The 16,488-nt window shown below is 38.2% G+C and overlaps 2 protein-coding genes and 2 long non-coding RNA genes across 7 annotated transcripts in view; 2 read left to right on the top strand and 2 right to left on the bottom strand.

Annotated features, from left to right (window-relative positions):
• The window catches only part of abat (4-aminobutyrate aminotransferase), a 32,198-nt gene extending 23,664 nt beyond the window's left edge, over nt 1-8,534 (bottom strand). The window contains exons 1-6 of one of the 4 annotated variants that reach the window (XM_057028639.1): nt 8,348-8,534; nt 5,474-5,550; nt 3,534-3,631; nt 3,420-3,449; nt 1,455-1,572; nt 1,120-1,169 (exon numbers count right to left, since the gene is read on the bottom strand). In XM_057028639.1, the coding sequence (XP_056884619.1) occupies nt 1,120-1,169; nt 1,455-1,572; nt 3,420-3,449; nt 3,534-3,631; nt 5,474-5,540 (363 nt within the window). In that variant the 5' untranslated portion in view covers nt 5,541-5,550; nt 8,348-8,534. Of the gene's footprint in view, nt 1-1,119; nt 1,170-1,454; nt 1,573-3,419; nt 3,450-3,533; nt 3,632-5,473; nt 5,632-8,310 lie in introns of all 4 variants that reach the window. The other 3 variants (XM_057028640.1, XM_057028641.1, XM_057028638.1) reach the window with 3 other exon arrangements.
• The window catches only part of LOC130523382 (uncharacterized), a 27,948-nt gene extending 12,814 nt beyond the window's left edge, over nt 1-15,134 (top strand). Inside the window, exon 2 of the long non-coding RNA XR_008949880.1 lies at nt 14,712-15,134. This is a non-coding gene — a long non-coding RNA (uncharacterized LOC130523382). The remainder of the gene's footprint in view (nt 1-14,711) is intronic.
• LOC130523378 (uncharacterized) lies at nt 6,680-11,151 on the top strand. Its single transcript, XR_008949876.1, has 3 exons — nt 6,680-6,861; nt 9,545-10,524; nt 11,011-11,151. It is a non-coding gene; the product is annotated as an uncharacterized LOC130523378 (long non-coding RNA).
• Nucleotides 11,131-16,488, bottom strand: unc50 (unc-50 homolog (C. elegans)). The gene is made up of 6 exons (XM_057028645.1): nt 16,316-16,488; nt 14,391-14,659; nt 14,196-14,316; nt 12,744-12,883; nt 11,735-11,842; nt 11,131-11,515 (listed from the first exon to the last, which is right to left on the bottom strand). Exons 2-6 carry the CDS (start codon nt 14,656-14,658, stop codon nt 11,379-11,381), a joined length of 774 nt encoding a protein of 257 aa, XP_056884625.1. The 5' UTR covers nt 14,659; nt 16,316-16,488; the 3' UTR covers nt 11,131-11,378.

Genomic DNA, 16,488 nt, shown 5'->3' with positions numbered 1-16,488 from the left:
GATTTTGGTGAGTAAAAAACATTTAACATTTCCACAGAGTACAATAACATGAGCTTTTTAACATAAGCAGTATTGTCTGAGAAGAAAAGATGCCTTTACCCGTTACCATTGCATAAATGCAATCAATTAATTAATTAATTAACTTTAATTAATAGATAGCCATAAGTAAAGGGTCACTTTTCCAATTCATTGTTGTGATATGTTGAAACAATTCTGCATTGTGTATTGAAAAGTAATTCAATTTGCACATACTGTGGCATGCAAGTTTGGGCACCCCTGACAAAAAGTTCTGTAAAAGTGAACAATTCTTCAAATCCTAGATGAACTGATTCCCAAAGGGAATAAAGTTAAAGAGGAATATTATTTTTTTAAACAATATTAGTGAGGGTTTTTTTTGTTGTTTTTACAATTTTATAATGAAACAGAGTAAGGAGCACCTTGAAAAAATGGAGGAGATTTCAGCTCTCTGATTTCTTTAAACAAGGTATCAATTTGGCCTATTGAGAGTGTTTACATTTCAAAATTTCATAGATGTTTGGTGTCCTCTTATGTTGTGTTTAGAAGCAACAAACACAGACACTGTGAAAAGTTGCCTTTTGTTATTTCAAAAAATAAAAAGATGACAAAAAATAATGATCAGTAGCTGCCTCTTCAATATCAGTTACCTCATCTTGTTAACATTAAACATGGTTTTATTTAAACTTAGCAAATGAGATTGAGTTTTGTTTAATCAATTATATGCTAACATTTTATTAAAGCTCCACTGGAACACAGACAAAAACTTTCAAGTAGCAGTCTGGGGCCCTAACTAGCCTGAATTACTTTGGATGATTTTGAGAAAATCACTTAATATATACAGTGCAGTCAGAATGTTTCCAGACTTTCTAACCTTTTATTCTAATAAAACCTCATGCAAAAATGTAAACAAAAAAGCAAATTTAGGAAAAATAACTACAATATTGTATTGACAAAAATACCCTTAATGTAAAATAAAAATACATCTTTTGGCTTGTGTGTGTGTGTGTGCGTGTGCGTGTGTGAGTGTGTGTGTGAGTGTGAGTGTGAGTGTGAGTGTGTGTGTGTGTGTGTGTATGCATGCACATGCATTTGAATGCCTACCATATTGTTAGGGTTAGACATCAGTTTAAGAAGGGCTGGATGGTTGTATCCTATAGGAGGACAAAGTGGGAGTGGACATTGATGTAAGAAAATCTGTTTTTGTTGTGAAATTGTTTATACTAAACTTACATAATAAATATAAGAAACTAGTCAAAATCAACAATTTAACACGTCTTCAGTGACCAGTTAAAAACAACATTAGAATAATGAGTATGAATAGATTTATATGAAAGTTCAGATTGATCTCACTGCATGTCTACACTGATATATGGGTCAAGATGCAAGAAAGAATACATTTATTGTCTAAAACAATAGTTCAAAGCTTTGCTACCAACCAATTGGGATGGATGAGATCTGAGTGTAGAGGTCCAACATTCGGTTGTCGTCCACATCTACCAAGTAATTACCCCTGCTCTTTTCATAGTTACAAAAGAAGTTGATTGCCCCCACATTCTAAAAAGACAAATGAAACATATTAATACAGAATAGCAATGGTGACATTCATGACAGAGATAGGTGAATAGAAAAACATAAAAATCCAGTGCCACTAAAAAGTATGTGAACCTTGTGGAATTTCATGGTTTGGCTGCTTTGCCATAAAATGTCATTTGATCATCAGATAAGTCAAGGGTAGTGAAACATATATTTCTTCAACAAAGAATCTGATCTTTATGAACAATCAGAAAAACCTCACAATGCTCGTTGGGCCCTCACCACAGTAGAATAAGGAAAGAGATCTACATGTAAAAATCACACCTGTCAAAATTTTAAAAATACACTGCTCCACTTAATTGCCTAGAGAGGAAAATACAGCCATCTTTTGTCAAGAAGAGATAAACATCTGTTAAGATTTCATCCAGTCCGCTGCTTGTCTCAGGCTCACCCAAGAGAACCTGCGGCAACGCACCGATCCCTATCAAAGCCAATAACCAGTAGGATGTTTATACCTAGGCATAATATTATAGTGTTATTAAGTGCTAAAACAGTTATCCCAAACAGTGGGTTGTTTCAGAGAAATAATGTCATGCCCTGTCAAGCAATTCTCTGATCAAGCTGCTGCGTGATAAAATATTGGCCCTTTTTTTTCTTGTTGCCAATTCTGCTTACATTTCACCTGTTTCCAACTAGCCCACTAATATGCATATCACCACATTACCTGTAACTTCAAGTGACACTTAGTTGTCAGCTCAGCAAACTATGCACATTTTTACTTCCTCAGTTCAAGACTCAAGGGGATTCTCAGCCAATTTTACATCAGGCAAAACAACCTCTTGTGAGACACTCAATTTTGGGGCTCTGACAAGCCCATCTTTCATTATTCTCATGGCTTACGCAAACACTCACAATGATAGTGTATCTTTGTATGTACTGTGGTTTTAAGTTTAGTTTTAAGTTTTTTAGTAGTGTATTGTGTCATCTGTCTTGTTATTTGGGATATTGGTGTTTGTTGGATGAAGAATTGATTCTTGGTGTGTTTGATTGAATAATTTTCTTAAATAAAACGCATACAGTCACATACAGTAACGGTCTTTAATAACAACAAAGATTTAAAAAAAATTAAAAAACGACATTGTTAGAGACAGACAGCAGGTCAGATTCCCAGGGAGCAAATAGAGATGGACCCTCAGACAGTAAAGTCTATTCTGGACATACAGGGGTAGGAAAGTTCTTGATTAACACATTTTTTTGGCTAGCTGGTCAGGGTGTTGATGAAAATAGGCCACCAGTTTGGTGTCCAAAATCTGGCAAACACAACCCCCAGACCTCTTTTCTGGACCATAATCCATCCCAGTCCACCTGGTACTGAACCCCCTCTCCCTGGAAACTCGCAAGTACTATGTGAGAGTGGGACTCGAGGCGGGGGGGAGGTTATGGACTATGATTCAGAGAATCAAATGCGCCTCTGAATGAGGGTGCGGATGAGTCTGACTGGATTTAATATATTTTATTCTGAGTTGAGGTCGGGTTGGAAGTTTCGGTGTTACAGATAGAGACATGGTGAACAGGCTGGGTCAATACTACTTGAGCGAGCTGAGGAAAAATGCTAGGGAGGTATGCATGATACAGAGCACAGTCTAGCATTGTGGATCTGTGACCAAAATACTGTGGCTGACTGCAAGTGAATTCAGTGCAGGTGTGTCTGATTGCAAGTGGATGGGTTGCAGGTGTGGCTGATTTGTGAGCTCTGTTTGGGCAGAGAGGTAAGGTAATGGAAAGTACTGAGAGGATGTAGAGAATGGCAGGTGAGGTGTGAGATAAATAGAAATGGTTAGAGAGATATAGATATAGGATAAACTCACTTGGATATCTCCCAGCTGTTTCAAGAGATCCTGCAGATATAAAAAATTTAACACTTACATTGGTGAATGTTGTGTTTTGGTCCCGTTGAAGATCTCTGTGTGTTTGTGTGTTACTTGTGAATGAGGACCAGGAACTGTTGTTTTCATGGAGGGTCCATCATAGTCAAAGTCCAAGTGAGTGCTTGTTGCTGTCTTACTGAAATATCTGTAGACTGGGGTAGAAATCATAGAACAATAATGTTAAGAGAGCAGGTACATCGCTGTCATCCCAGATCATTCACCCTACATACCGTATTTTCATGACCATAAGGCACACTGTATTAAAAGGCGCAGTCTGAGTTATGGGTGCTATTTCTGTATTTAAAACATACATAAGGTGAACGGTATTATTAGGCGCATTCTGAAACATACAGTAAAAAATGACAACGGAAGTAAAACAGTGAGTTTCGACACATTTATTGAACAAAATATTCATTCTTCCGCCACAAAACCATCAAAGTTTTCATCTTCTGTATCTGAATTAAACAGCTGCACTATTTCAATGTCCAACATCCCGAATTCCTCTTCTTAATCATCTGAATCGGACTCAACGACCGGTTCCGGTTCAGCGTTGATTTTGTGAAAGCTCTTCCAATACATGAAGACGGTATCATAGCCCATGCGTCTACAATCCACCCGCATATGGTGGCATAACCTGCCCGCCGCTGCCTCATAGTCTTTGTGAAGGAGTGTTCGCCTTCCGCCATCCAGCGCTCTGTCTGTTTCCGTGGCAGCCGAGAACCACGGTGAACGACGAATTCTCGTGCCCCGTTGTGTGTATCACCACCGTGCCGGTCCCTTTTCCTCCACTTAGTGGGTCAAAGGGATGTTAAAAGTCGGAGGGATCTCATCCATGTTGGTGATGTGGCTGGGCCCGGTTATCTTGTCGCGGCAGTAGGTGCGGAAGATGGCCACCCTCTTCTGGTTAGGGTTAGGGTTAGGGAAGATGGCCGCCCTCTCCTGGTAATCCACTGGCAGCCGCTGCGCAACAGTTGTCCTTGCACATATGGAGAGATGCCGGCTCCTCATAAAGCGAAAACACTATGATTGCTCGATTGCCATTTTCAGCCGCATATTCGATGGCCTGCAGTTCAGTTCGAACTGAAGAAGCCTTCTGGATAGAAGGCAAAACGTCTTCAAGAGAAGAAACCCAGTCCAGTTGACATTGAAAATTACCTTGGATACAATGACCTGGATGATTGAGAATCTACACAGACATCATTTTAGGGGATCCTTACGCGTAGGTGTGCCGCTAATCGATTGGCGGAGCATTTACCGTAGTGCACCCACTAAAGGCGCACAGCAGATTTTGGAATGCAGTCCACACACAAGGCGCTCCATATTATAAGGCGCACCGTTGATTTTTGAGAAAATGTGTTTTAGGTGCGCCTTATAGTCGTGAAAATACGGTAATATACATGCGGGGTTAAACAAAACATCCATTACACTGCGCTGTTAAATGTGTGTGTGTTATTCAAGTTCCTTTTATGCAGTTGTTTTAACAACAAAATGTGATTCCCTTAACAATATGCCACACTTCACTATTGTGAAGTGAAGGTTAATCCTTTAAATTGTAAATATATTTCCATGATGTCAAACTGTTTATGAATAAATATTTGGTGTATAAACAGTTGTTTCTTTAATTTGTGAAATTCAAAATGTAAAACTAAATGTAATTCTTTTTTTTTCATGTTTTAAAAACAAATTGCTTAACTGGGCCATTTTTGTTTTAAACACATAATTATCTATTCCATGGACATTTAAATAGGAATTTACTTTGCAGAAGGGCTACATCTATGGGATACTTCTTCGTCCTGACCCGTTTCAAGAGACTATATTTAAGAACATAGGACCCACACATTCTAAATTTGATCAATTTAGTGGTAGAGCACATGTGCAAGAGTAAATTTTATTATTAGTATAGATTTTGCTGTCTACAATGGTTGGGAAATTTTTCCATACAGAATGTCTTGAAATGTGTGTGGGGTTTTTTAAATGAAGCATGAGGCAATTACCTGAAGCGCCGCACCAAACGTTCTTGAGAGATTTGCCAAAACAATTGTTCATCAAAAAAGATGCCATGACAAAATTGCTGAAGAACAAAAATGAGAAGCATTAAAAAAATAATAAAAAAGAGGCCAAAATTGTCCTTGTGATCAATTCACCAAGTCACCTACAGAAAGATATTTAGAATAAATGAATGTTATAAATATAAGAAAATTCAAAGGAAAGAAAATTAAAGGAAAATATTCTGCTGTTTTCTTAAGACCAAGAATAACAAGATAATTCCAGTTATCGCCTTTCACAAAGAAATCTCTGGAAGGCCCCACATAGATACATGTACAGGGACACATTCATTCATGAAAAAAGAGCACAGAACATAAAGACAGTATCCTGGCAACCCATCCTGAACTGGATGGAACTGGTTTGGAGTATTGGAGTTATGCAACGCTGCACTTTAACAGCAGAAGGACTGGGCAAAGTGTCTTTATGATCAGGCAATGGAGGGTTGCAGAGAAAAACACTGCATTTGAAGTTATCCTGACACTTGTGTTTATTCTGATGATAAGATATGTTTGCCAAATTGCCTTTTTTGTTAATCTGGGATTATCTTTTGAGCACCATTTTTTATGACTTGTGACTTTTATGACTATGACGTTATGACTTACAAATGATTCCAAATTAAGTTAAAAACACCATAGATATTCAAATGTAAGTTGCAGTTAAATGGCCATGAATTTTGTTACATCGTGCACTGCTAGAATGGGAAAAAAAACAGAAAAGTAATGAATTTTAAGAGGTGAGGCTTTGCACATCCTTGAAAGTTAGCACTTTCACTTAATGTTTCCTTATTACATATGCTTTTTTTTCTCAGCAAGATTCCCTTTAAAATTATCAGTTTGCTAGTTTAATCCTTGTTAAGATAGACAAGTATTTAGCAGAGACTAACAAATGAGGTGCCGCAATTTCCAGACTATAAACCGCTGCTTTTTTCCTACACTTTAAACACTGCGGCTTATTCTACTATCACAACTATTGTGAATCAGTCATTTTTATTAACCCTCATCAACATGGAAAATATTAGAAGAAAAGCATATGATGCAGCTTTTAAGTTAAGAGCGATCACTCTGGCGGTTGAAGAAGGAAATCGAGCTGGCACACGTAATCTTGGCATTACGGTAATCAATGGCGAGAAGGTGGAGACGCCACCCTGAAGAACTGACCCAAAGCAAAAAGACAACATAAGCTTTTAGACGTAAACATCGCAGGTGGCCCGAACTTGAAAACTTTCTGGAAGACTGGATCAACACACAGAGAGCAGGCGGCCGCGGTGTTTCCGCTGTACAAATCAGACGGAAGGCAAAAGCAATCGCCACCGCGATGAAAATAAAAGATTTTAGAGGTGGGCCATCGGGAGTTTTAGATTGTTCATTGTTTGAGTAAAAGAGCATAAACAACGTGATTTGTGTGTAGCTAATACAGACGTATATTTCAAGGTAGCTGCATTACAGACACCGTTAGAAGAAAAAAAAGCCGGTAGAATATATTTGTTTATGTTGCTAAGCGGATTAAATTAAAAGAAAAGTTAAAAAATCCTGACGTGATAAAAATTGGATTTAAGGTCTGTATAAACATACAAGTGAAAAGAGTGGCTGTTGTTTCTCACCTGTCTGTCACTCGTCAGTGACTCGTCTCTTACGGTAATAAAAACATATACCGGTACTGAATGTTTTCAATCTAATTTTTCATATTACTACGTGGGATACCTGCGGCTTAAAATCCGGTGCGGCTTGTATAAGTACAAAATTGATTTTCTTTCTAAAATTAGATTATGCTGCTTTTAATTAGGTGCGCTCTATAGTCTGGAAATTACGGTAATTATTTAAAATGGTTGATTTTGGAGATGGCTCGGGTCATATACAATGAATAGGACATGTTGCATTCTCTTACTCAGCAGATAGTTGTTCTCCAACACTAATAAAGGTAATCAACAGATTGTTTGAAGTTATGTAGACCAACTAGATAAACCAAATTGCAGATGGACTTAACCCGTCCCATGAGGAAGGTTATCAGTACAATTTGAATGAATGTCCCAGAATGACAAAATGAAGACTGAATTTTATAAAATTTTGCTATAACACTTGAATTTTAGCTCGGAAACCTTTATTTCTGTCAATCATCTTTGAGATGTTCAAGGGGGGACTTTCATATTCTGTAGTCAACACTTTTTAGGTAGGTAATTTTAGGATTAATTTTCTAATAGGGCAACTAAGTGCTTTTTGGACAATACAAAGTGCTAATAAAAATCCAATGTAAATATTTAAGAAGGTAGGTTCGAGTCTGGAACACAACTAATACGCTGTAAGGCACTGGTAAGGGTGTGCAAGCTATGAAAATTAGGCAGTGAACCCGAACCATGCAAAGGCAACTCATTTTAAATGTCAATCCCAACATCGTCGACAAGGAGCACAGAAAACAACCGCAAACGAGGAGACCCGGCTTCCGCTGAAATCAAAGGATGTTTCGTTTTATCAGTCGAGCCGTGAAATCCGAATTCCCTCTATTCATTCATTACGGTGACCAATGGCGTTATATTTGAAGACAATTTGGAACAAAGATTTCCCTTGATCGCCATAAATGCATCGTGACTTGTGTCGTTTATGAGAATATTGTTGGGGGGGTAGACTAATGAGTGCATCTGGAAACCGCACATGAAGGCATTATTATTCGCATGTCACATAATCAACATAATAAACGCAACGGTCTAGTTTTAATGAATTACGAGGCACCTGGTGTTGAAATTAAAAACCGCAGCCCGATGCGTTGACAGTTAAAAGGCAAAATCACTCACCGCCGGCTGAATGAATGCGATGTCAACGGGTAGTTACCTCAAGCAGCTGGCAATTCAGTCTCGTCTTAGAAAAGCGATGTCACCACGAATCACCCGGTAATTGCAGAAACCCAGAATTATACAACAGAGAAAGGCAAAGTCCGCCTCCTCGTGATCTTTCTTCTTCTTTTCCATTTGGCCGTGTGCTAAACAGCGCCAATGTACATTACTGCCACCAACTGCGACAGACTTGTGAAATTATGAGGCAGGGATATTTTATTGTTTTAATGCTTGGTTTGTACTGATCACCAATATAAAAGTAGGGGACAGTAGGGTGCGTGACTTCATAGCTATTTGACGTCAATTGCAAATAGCGGCACTCACAACCGACAGCATGAAAGACCCAGAAAGTCGGGAGCCATTAACCCATGACCATGAAAACCTCTGATCCACTCACCTCATTAGACATAAGAACGCGTAGATTATGTAGGTATCTAAAGATTAGCTAGGACCAAACCATGAACAAATATTAAGATAAAGTTTCACATTATCTAATCAGAAACTAAACAGAGCCCATTGTTCCCCAAACGTTTTGGGTAACAAGATTCTTTTTCTCAGATCTGAAAATGATGAATATTAGCGTATTCACAATTATACTTTGTCATTAATATTCGACATTTAGTCTACTAATTTAGCATATGCACAATGACTTGATTACAGGACAAAGACAGCCATTGGGAAGGCAATATCTACTCAAGATTGAAATTTTCAGACACTATTATGCATGGCATAGAAAGTGGATAGAAAATCAATCTTCATCCTCATCATCTATCCATACTCTGGACAACTGGTTTTGTGTCTTACGACACTGGGCTGTAAAACACCAGATTTCACACTCTGCACTTGATGATCCTGTAAAATTAAAATCCCATGGGAACCCAGAAGAGCCAGAACCACAAGATATGCCAGGTCAGCCACAGTATTGGAAATGAGGTCTGTCTCGTTTATGGAAAACAATCAAAAGACAACTCACACATTACCCCGTGAAGACACTGAAAGAAGTAAACACTTTGGAGTTGTCTCAACATCGATGGTGTTCTGCGGTTCAAAAGAAGCATGAACACTCTCTACACTATATAAATATATAATTATATAAATATGTATAGAATATATTCAGCCCCTTTCAATGTATACTGCTTTGTTCTGTTCCTACATAACTCAATTGTTTTCTCTTCCCATATATTCATACACCAAGGCAGACCAAAAGTGCCTGCAGCTGATGGACTCGTCAAAATTCAAGACCAAGGCCAACTCTAGACCGCAGAAGCACAGATGCCCAAAATGATTTGACAGCGGAGGGAAGACTTCTTCTATACATACATTGTGTATAAAATTGACTTTTTCCAATCCAGTGCACAACATGTTAGCTTTTACAGATGAATCTGGTCTGATGTTGTGGAACACGTCCAAAACTACACCTGTGAGGCCCATGGATAAGTTCAATTAACTATCAACTAACATTCATGTTAAATAACGTTGTGCATGTCATGTGACTGATCTTATGCATTTATGTGGCATTTTTAGGTCAGCGGATTTCTCTGCCTTCATGTATAACAACATAAGCTTATCTTCTGCAAATACCATGTGTGAGATGCCTACCATAAATGAACATTCCCATCCTCTGTCTTTTTAGTTTAGTCAACACCCGCAAGGTATCCTTTTATCCTGGGGTGTCTTAAAGCCAGTTTTGGCAACCAGCCAGTCATCTGGGATCCCATAAATTGGTCTTCGCATCCCCGGGACCCGCTTTAAGGTACAGTGACTGTGACTTTTCCATTTCCAATTTCCATGATGGGGCGGTTCATACTTACCCGTTTTAATAAAACTCAGTCATGGCCACAATTGCGAAAGGTAAGTATTTTTGTATAACACCTAATGAACCCTATCACCACATAGTTATAGCACCCGTAACCTGCCTAATAAGGGGGATTGATGCTAGGTTTGATGCAGTGGGTGCAGCATAACAGTCGCTCGCCACACATACGATTCAATAGCTGGCTGTTCTGCAGGAGGGAAAATTATGTTACAACAGTATCTTCTCTTAGGCATCATAGGAGGTAAATGTGGAGCCACACACTACACTACAGATGGCTACAATGATGTCCTACATAAATGCAGCACACACTAGTCATTTTTACGCCTTTTGTGCAAATTATCTCAATTTCAGTGACTCCAGTATTTGAGTAGTGATCCCTCGTTTATCGCGGGAGTTGCGTTCCAAAAATAACACGCGAAAAGTGAAATCCGTGAAGTAGTCAGCTTTATTTTTTTTTTATTATTTTACAATGCAATACTGAACTATAGAATGAAACCAAAAATCAAAACCTGTTTTAAAGCCCAAAATTTGTTTAAAACAATAATTTTAATCTAGTAATACAAGGTTGGAAACATTGTCACTTGCGTATTTCCCAGTCCCAGCTGTGCCTCTTCGTCCTGACTCCGCTCCGCTGGAGCGTCTGTTTCTACTGAAGGCGCAGGAGTCTTTCTCCGAGAGAAGAACATTGTTATGGGTAGTTGTTGGCGCTCTTTCTTTTTCTGAGCAAGAAGATTTTTATAAACGGATATGCCACCTTCGATTATATTTGAGAACTGCAATGAACGACTCGCAAAAAAAATCCGTGAAGCAGCGAAGCCGTGAAAGATGAACCGCGATATAGCGAGGGATCACTGTACTTCAAACTAATGTATCTGTGAGAATATTTATTCCAAAAAATAAGTGCCTGTTTCCAACCATCACTTAAAATGGGAGGATGTACTATATAATCATCATAACAAAACCAGTTATTTTTATAATGACAGAAGATCCTTTAATAAATTACATGACCACACAATCTGGATTTTCATGTAAGTACAATTTTACACTTAAGACACATTTAAAAAAAATGTCAAATAGATGATGAACACAGATAAATAGTACTTACCTAACTGTATATAAACAAACTGTTCAACTTTACTGAATAATCAAGCTATTGGTTTATCTCAAATGTCATTGCCTTATTGTTATGTCCAATGCCTGGAGTGAACAGGTCCTACTGGACTCTGTACTTGTAAAACCAGCAGAGGCCCTGCGTGAAATTCCACCCCAGGGAGACGGAGAGGATATAGACGAGGCCAAGAAGTGCAAAAGGGTAAAGGAGCACAACGGTGTTTGTCAAGAAAGGTAGAGCTGTGTGGATAACAGGGGATATTTATTAGCACAGCTTCAAATTCCTAATTGGCTTAGTTGTCAATTATGTTTTCTTTTGATCAGCAGGCTAACAAGAAAACTAAACAAGTTGAATAAAAATCAAACACCAATATGAAAATACATATCCAGAAAGGGCAAATTCACAGTAGTATTTTGTTTTTACATTTCTTAATAAAATTCTATATGAATAGAACTTACCATTATACCCCAAGAATGTGATGTAGAGATAATAACCTATGGCAACCAGCCACAGAGTATTGCCAACAAAGTAACCCAGGAACCAGTCAGAGTTTATGACCACAATATCTATAACATGCAAAAAACACAAATGTAAAAGCAGTGCAAATTTAAATAAGATATTGTGGTATCGGGTGTTAATATACAATGATCAGTCATAACAGAAAAAACACTAATTATGTCTTCATTGTAGCAACTGGAATATATTAGCCTTCAAATAAACAGCTTTTCCATTAAGTGAATGTGTTAGCAGATGACAAAAAGGCAAGCATAAGGATTTTAGCAAGTTTAGGACCAAATTGTGACAGCCAGATGACAGGGTTGGTACATTTCCCAAAACTGGAGCTCTTATAGAATGTTCTTGTTCTGCAGAGTTCCAGACCTGTCGGATATGGCTACGCCAGCAATGGCATGTGAGCATCAGAACTGGACCATGGATCAATGGTAGAAAGTAGCCTAGTCGGATAAATCACATTTTCTTTACATTTTGTGGATGGTTGGATATCTGTGAGTGCAAGTTTGAATGTGATCCTTTTTTATTTCCAATTCATGATGATAGTTAGAAGAAGGGGGAGGAATAGAAAAAGAAAGAAAATGAAAAGGAGGACAAGGGAGAAGAAGAAGGAAGTTGTAGGGTTTTCTGAATAATAAGAAGGTTCTTTGTGCTTTATCTGGCTCACTCAATGTATCCCCATGGTTTGACTGGTAATTAAGATCTCTGCCTTTTGACCAAGCTATTTCTTTACCATGACATACCAATGCAAAAGTCAACATTATTACTGATGATGCACTGATGATGTTGTTCTCCCATTCCTTTACTTCCTCAACGGTGTATTACACTGTATAAATGAATAACTCAAAAAAGACAAATTCCATTCCACATTCCATTGTCATCCTGTATTTGAAATCAAACAAGGACCCTATTGTATAATAGCATCAGACGGACCTGTAGTGAACATGTTTTACTCACGGTTGATGAAAAGAAGCTGCAGGAAATGAAGGATGACTAGAAGAGGATAGAAAGCATTGAGATGAACATCAAATGCATAGCCCCACTCCACATCAAAGTTTCTGCTTGGATGTTTCAGCAGGTACTGGTTGGTGATGAGCCTGGAATATTTTACATCAAAAATTACATGCATTTAATCTCAATGTATTGATATGGATTTAATGGATTTGTACAAGTACTATATTAGCAACTTTCTGACAATATTGAGGTGTTCCCAATGTCATTTTTTTATTTTAAAAATCCAGGTTTAAAACATTCTCTTTTCATACACATATAGCTATGTGTTGTAAATTGTGTTTTTTTTCTGAATTTTATGCCTTTACTTCTAAAGTGCATACCATAATTTCCGGACTATAAGACGCTACTTTTTTTCTACACTTTAAACACTGCGGGTTATTCTACGGTGCGGCTTATTTATGGTTTTTTTCGTGGCACTCTATCACAACTATTGTGAATCAGTCATTTTAACTAACGCTCATCAACATGGAAAATACTAGAAGAAAAGCATATGATGCGACTTTTAAGTTAAGAGCGATCACTCTGGCGGTTGAAGAAGGAAATCGAGCTGGCGCACGTAATCTTGGCATACATTACGGTAATCAGTGGTGAGAAGGTGGAGACGCCACCCTGAAGAACTGATCCAAAGCAAAAAGACGACAAAAGCTTTTAGACGTAAACATAGCAGGCAGCCCGAGTTTGAAAACTTTCTGGAAGACTGGGTCAACACACAGAGAGCAGGCGGCCGCGGTGTTTCCGCTGTACAAATCAGACGAAAGGCAAAAGCAATCGCCACCGCGGCGAAAATAAAAAGATTTTAGAGGTGGGCCATTGGGGAGTTTTAGATTGTTCATTGTTGGAGTAAAAAAGCATAAACAACGTAATTTGTGTGTATCTGATACAAACGTATATTTCAAGGTAGCTGCATTACAGACACGGTTAGAAAAAAAAAGCATTTACCGGTAGAATATATTTGTTTATGTTGCTAAGCGGATTAAATTAAAAGAAAAGTTAAAAAATCCTGACGTGATAAAATTTGGATTTAAGGTCTCTGTATAAACATACAAGTGAAAAGAGTGGCTGTTGTTTCTTACCTGTCTGTCACTTGTCAGTGACTCGTCTCTTACGGTAATAAAAACATATACCGGTACTGAATGTTTTCGATCTAATTTTTCATATTACTACGTGGGATACCTGTGGCTTAAAATCCGGTGCGGCTTGTATAAGTACAAAATTGATTTCCTTTCTAAAATTAGATTATGCGGCTTTTAATCAGGTGCGCTCTGTAGTCTGTAATTACGGTATTTAAATGTTGAGCAAATCAAATTAATGATTGGATCAAATTAATCGGAAAGATACTTTGTAATATCGCAAACATATTTATTTGCCTACATAAAAATCACAGAGGATACTTACCACATAATAGTTGATATAAGCAGACCAACTCCTATGCAGTCAACAAAGATTACCCACAAAAGCAGCTTTAGGGTCTCCAGGAGTCCCATGTCAAGCACCAAACCAAAGCCTACTGTTGAAACTGTAAAGAAAGGATTGAAATAGACAAAAAAAAAAAATAGGTGCAACTAGACATAGCCTTTGTCACATTCTTACCACACAGCCAGATGCTTAACAGGACTAGGAAAGCAGGATCATCCCTGGCCCACTGGTCTTTTGTCTGTTTCCTGTAGTGGAAGTTTCGGTAAACTCGCTGTGGTGATGTAAACAAATAAAACATCTGCCACAAGGCAAATTCGAAGTCCATCTGGTGGAAATGAAGCAGTCGTCTGAGGTATTTGTAGCGCTTGGCTCCAGCTGTGTGACGTGCAGCATCCCTAGAACTGAGGGTGCAACTGTTTTGTGTCGAGGTGGTCGGCAACATACTGAAGATGGGGTAAGAGAAGACATAATTTAATTATAAAGAACACTATACAGTGATCCCTCGCTATATCGCGTTTCATCTTTCACGGCTTCGGTGCTTCACGGATTTGTTTTGCGAGTCGTTCATTGCAGTTCTCAAATATAATCGAAGGTGGCATATCCGTTTATAAAAATCTTCTTGCTCAGAAAAAGAAAGAGCGCCAACAACTACCCATAACAATGTTCTTCTCTCGGAGAAAGACTCCTGCGCCTTCAGTAGAAACAGACGCTCCAGCGGAGCGGAGTCAGGACGAAGAGGCACAGCTGGGACTGGGAAATACGCCAGTGACAATGTTTCCAACCTTGTATTACTAGATTAAAATTATTGTTTTAAACAAATTTTGGGCTTTAAAACAGGTTTTGATTTTTGGTTTCATTCTATAGTTCAGTATTGCATTGTAAAATAATAAAAAAAAATAAAGCTGACTACTTCACGGATTTCACTTTTCGCGTGTTATTTTTGGAACGCAACTCCCGCGATAAACGAGGGATCACTGTATTTGCATTTGGAAACAAATGAATTGAATTTAAGAGAAGTGTCAATATGGCAACATTAAGGTAAAATTAATACAGTACCATAAACAATTAGTATATATAGAGTGTGACATTATATAATTACAGAATCATAATATATAAAAAGTGTTGCACTTATTATGGTTCTCTAATTCTGATTCAGAAAGTTGATCCAGGCTTGTGTTGTCCAGATATTTCTTGTGGAAGATGCAGTACAAGTAATTAATTTGACTATTTTCCCCTTATTCTCAAAAGATAATATTTCTTAGGCATCCTATTTATCGCCCAACATGAAATCAGCTTGACATTTAGACTCAATGGCTCTAAAAGATATAATACAGAAACGACTGGATACTTTACGTCCAGAAAATTTAAAAAGGATAGATAATGTGGATTGTCTCACTTTATTTGGTAATTAACAGTTTTAATGAATCAATCAATCTTTATTTATATAGCGTCTGTTACAATCCAAATTGTTTCTAGGCGCTTTACAGAATCCCAGGGCCTAACCCCAAACAAGCGACAGTGTCAAGGAAAAACTCCCCTTTAACAGGAAGAAATCTTGAGCAGGACCAGGCTCATATAGGGGGATCCTCGTAGAGAGAGAGGAGAAGGGGGAGGAGAAGAGGGGAGGACAGGTAGAGGAGAGAATAGGCGGAGAATAGTTTGCCACGAAGAGAGGTAGCGATGGGAAATTTTACTTCCGTGCTAAGACGGACGCTTTTTTTGGGTGTCCACGAAAGCGCCGAAAATACACTATACACGTTAAGGCGAAGTCTACACACTTAAAATATAATACGTCGCGGAGATATGTCATCATTTCCGTGACTGCACTGTCAACGTCAATTCTGACCACCCCACACTAAACAATATCACACACGAAGCTTCTAATGATTACTTATACCTACATTCGTTTTTAGATTAACTACATTCGAGTCACAGTACTTCCTTTTTGTTTCTGGGCGAGAATCGTGTACGCTTTATGACAAGACACAATTAGCATATTGCTAACTAGTTTTTAGAAACGAAGTGACTTAACATGCGTGATACTGGGAATCACATAAACAACTGTAACAGCAACCTTCAAATGATGCTCTGCTCCTCACCTTAAAGCACTTCTTTATACTTCTTGTTTAAAACAAAGCAATGGGTCGCTTACTAACAAGTCTAGCTACGGAGTTTTCAAAACACGCCCCTACAAAACACGCCACTAAAGGGCTGAGTATAGTAGAGAGTTCTTCTGCTTCTTCGTCTGCTTCTTCTTCTGCTGCTTCTTCTG

This window comes from Takifugu flavidus, chromosome 3, assembly GCF_003711565.1.
Source record: "Takifugu flavidus isolate HTHZ2018 chromosome 3, ASM371156v2, whole genome shotgun sequence".
In the NCBI taxonomy this organism is placed as follows: Eukaryota; Metazoa; Chordata; class Actinopteri; order Tetraodontiformes; family Tetraodontidae; genus Takifugu; species Takifugu flavidus.
This window is presented reverse-complemented; position numbering and strand designations above follow the sequence as displayed.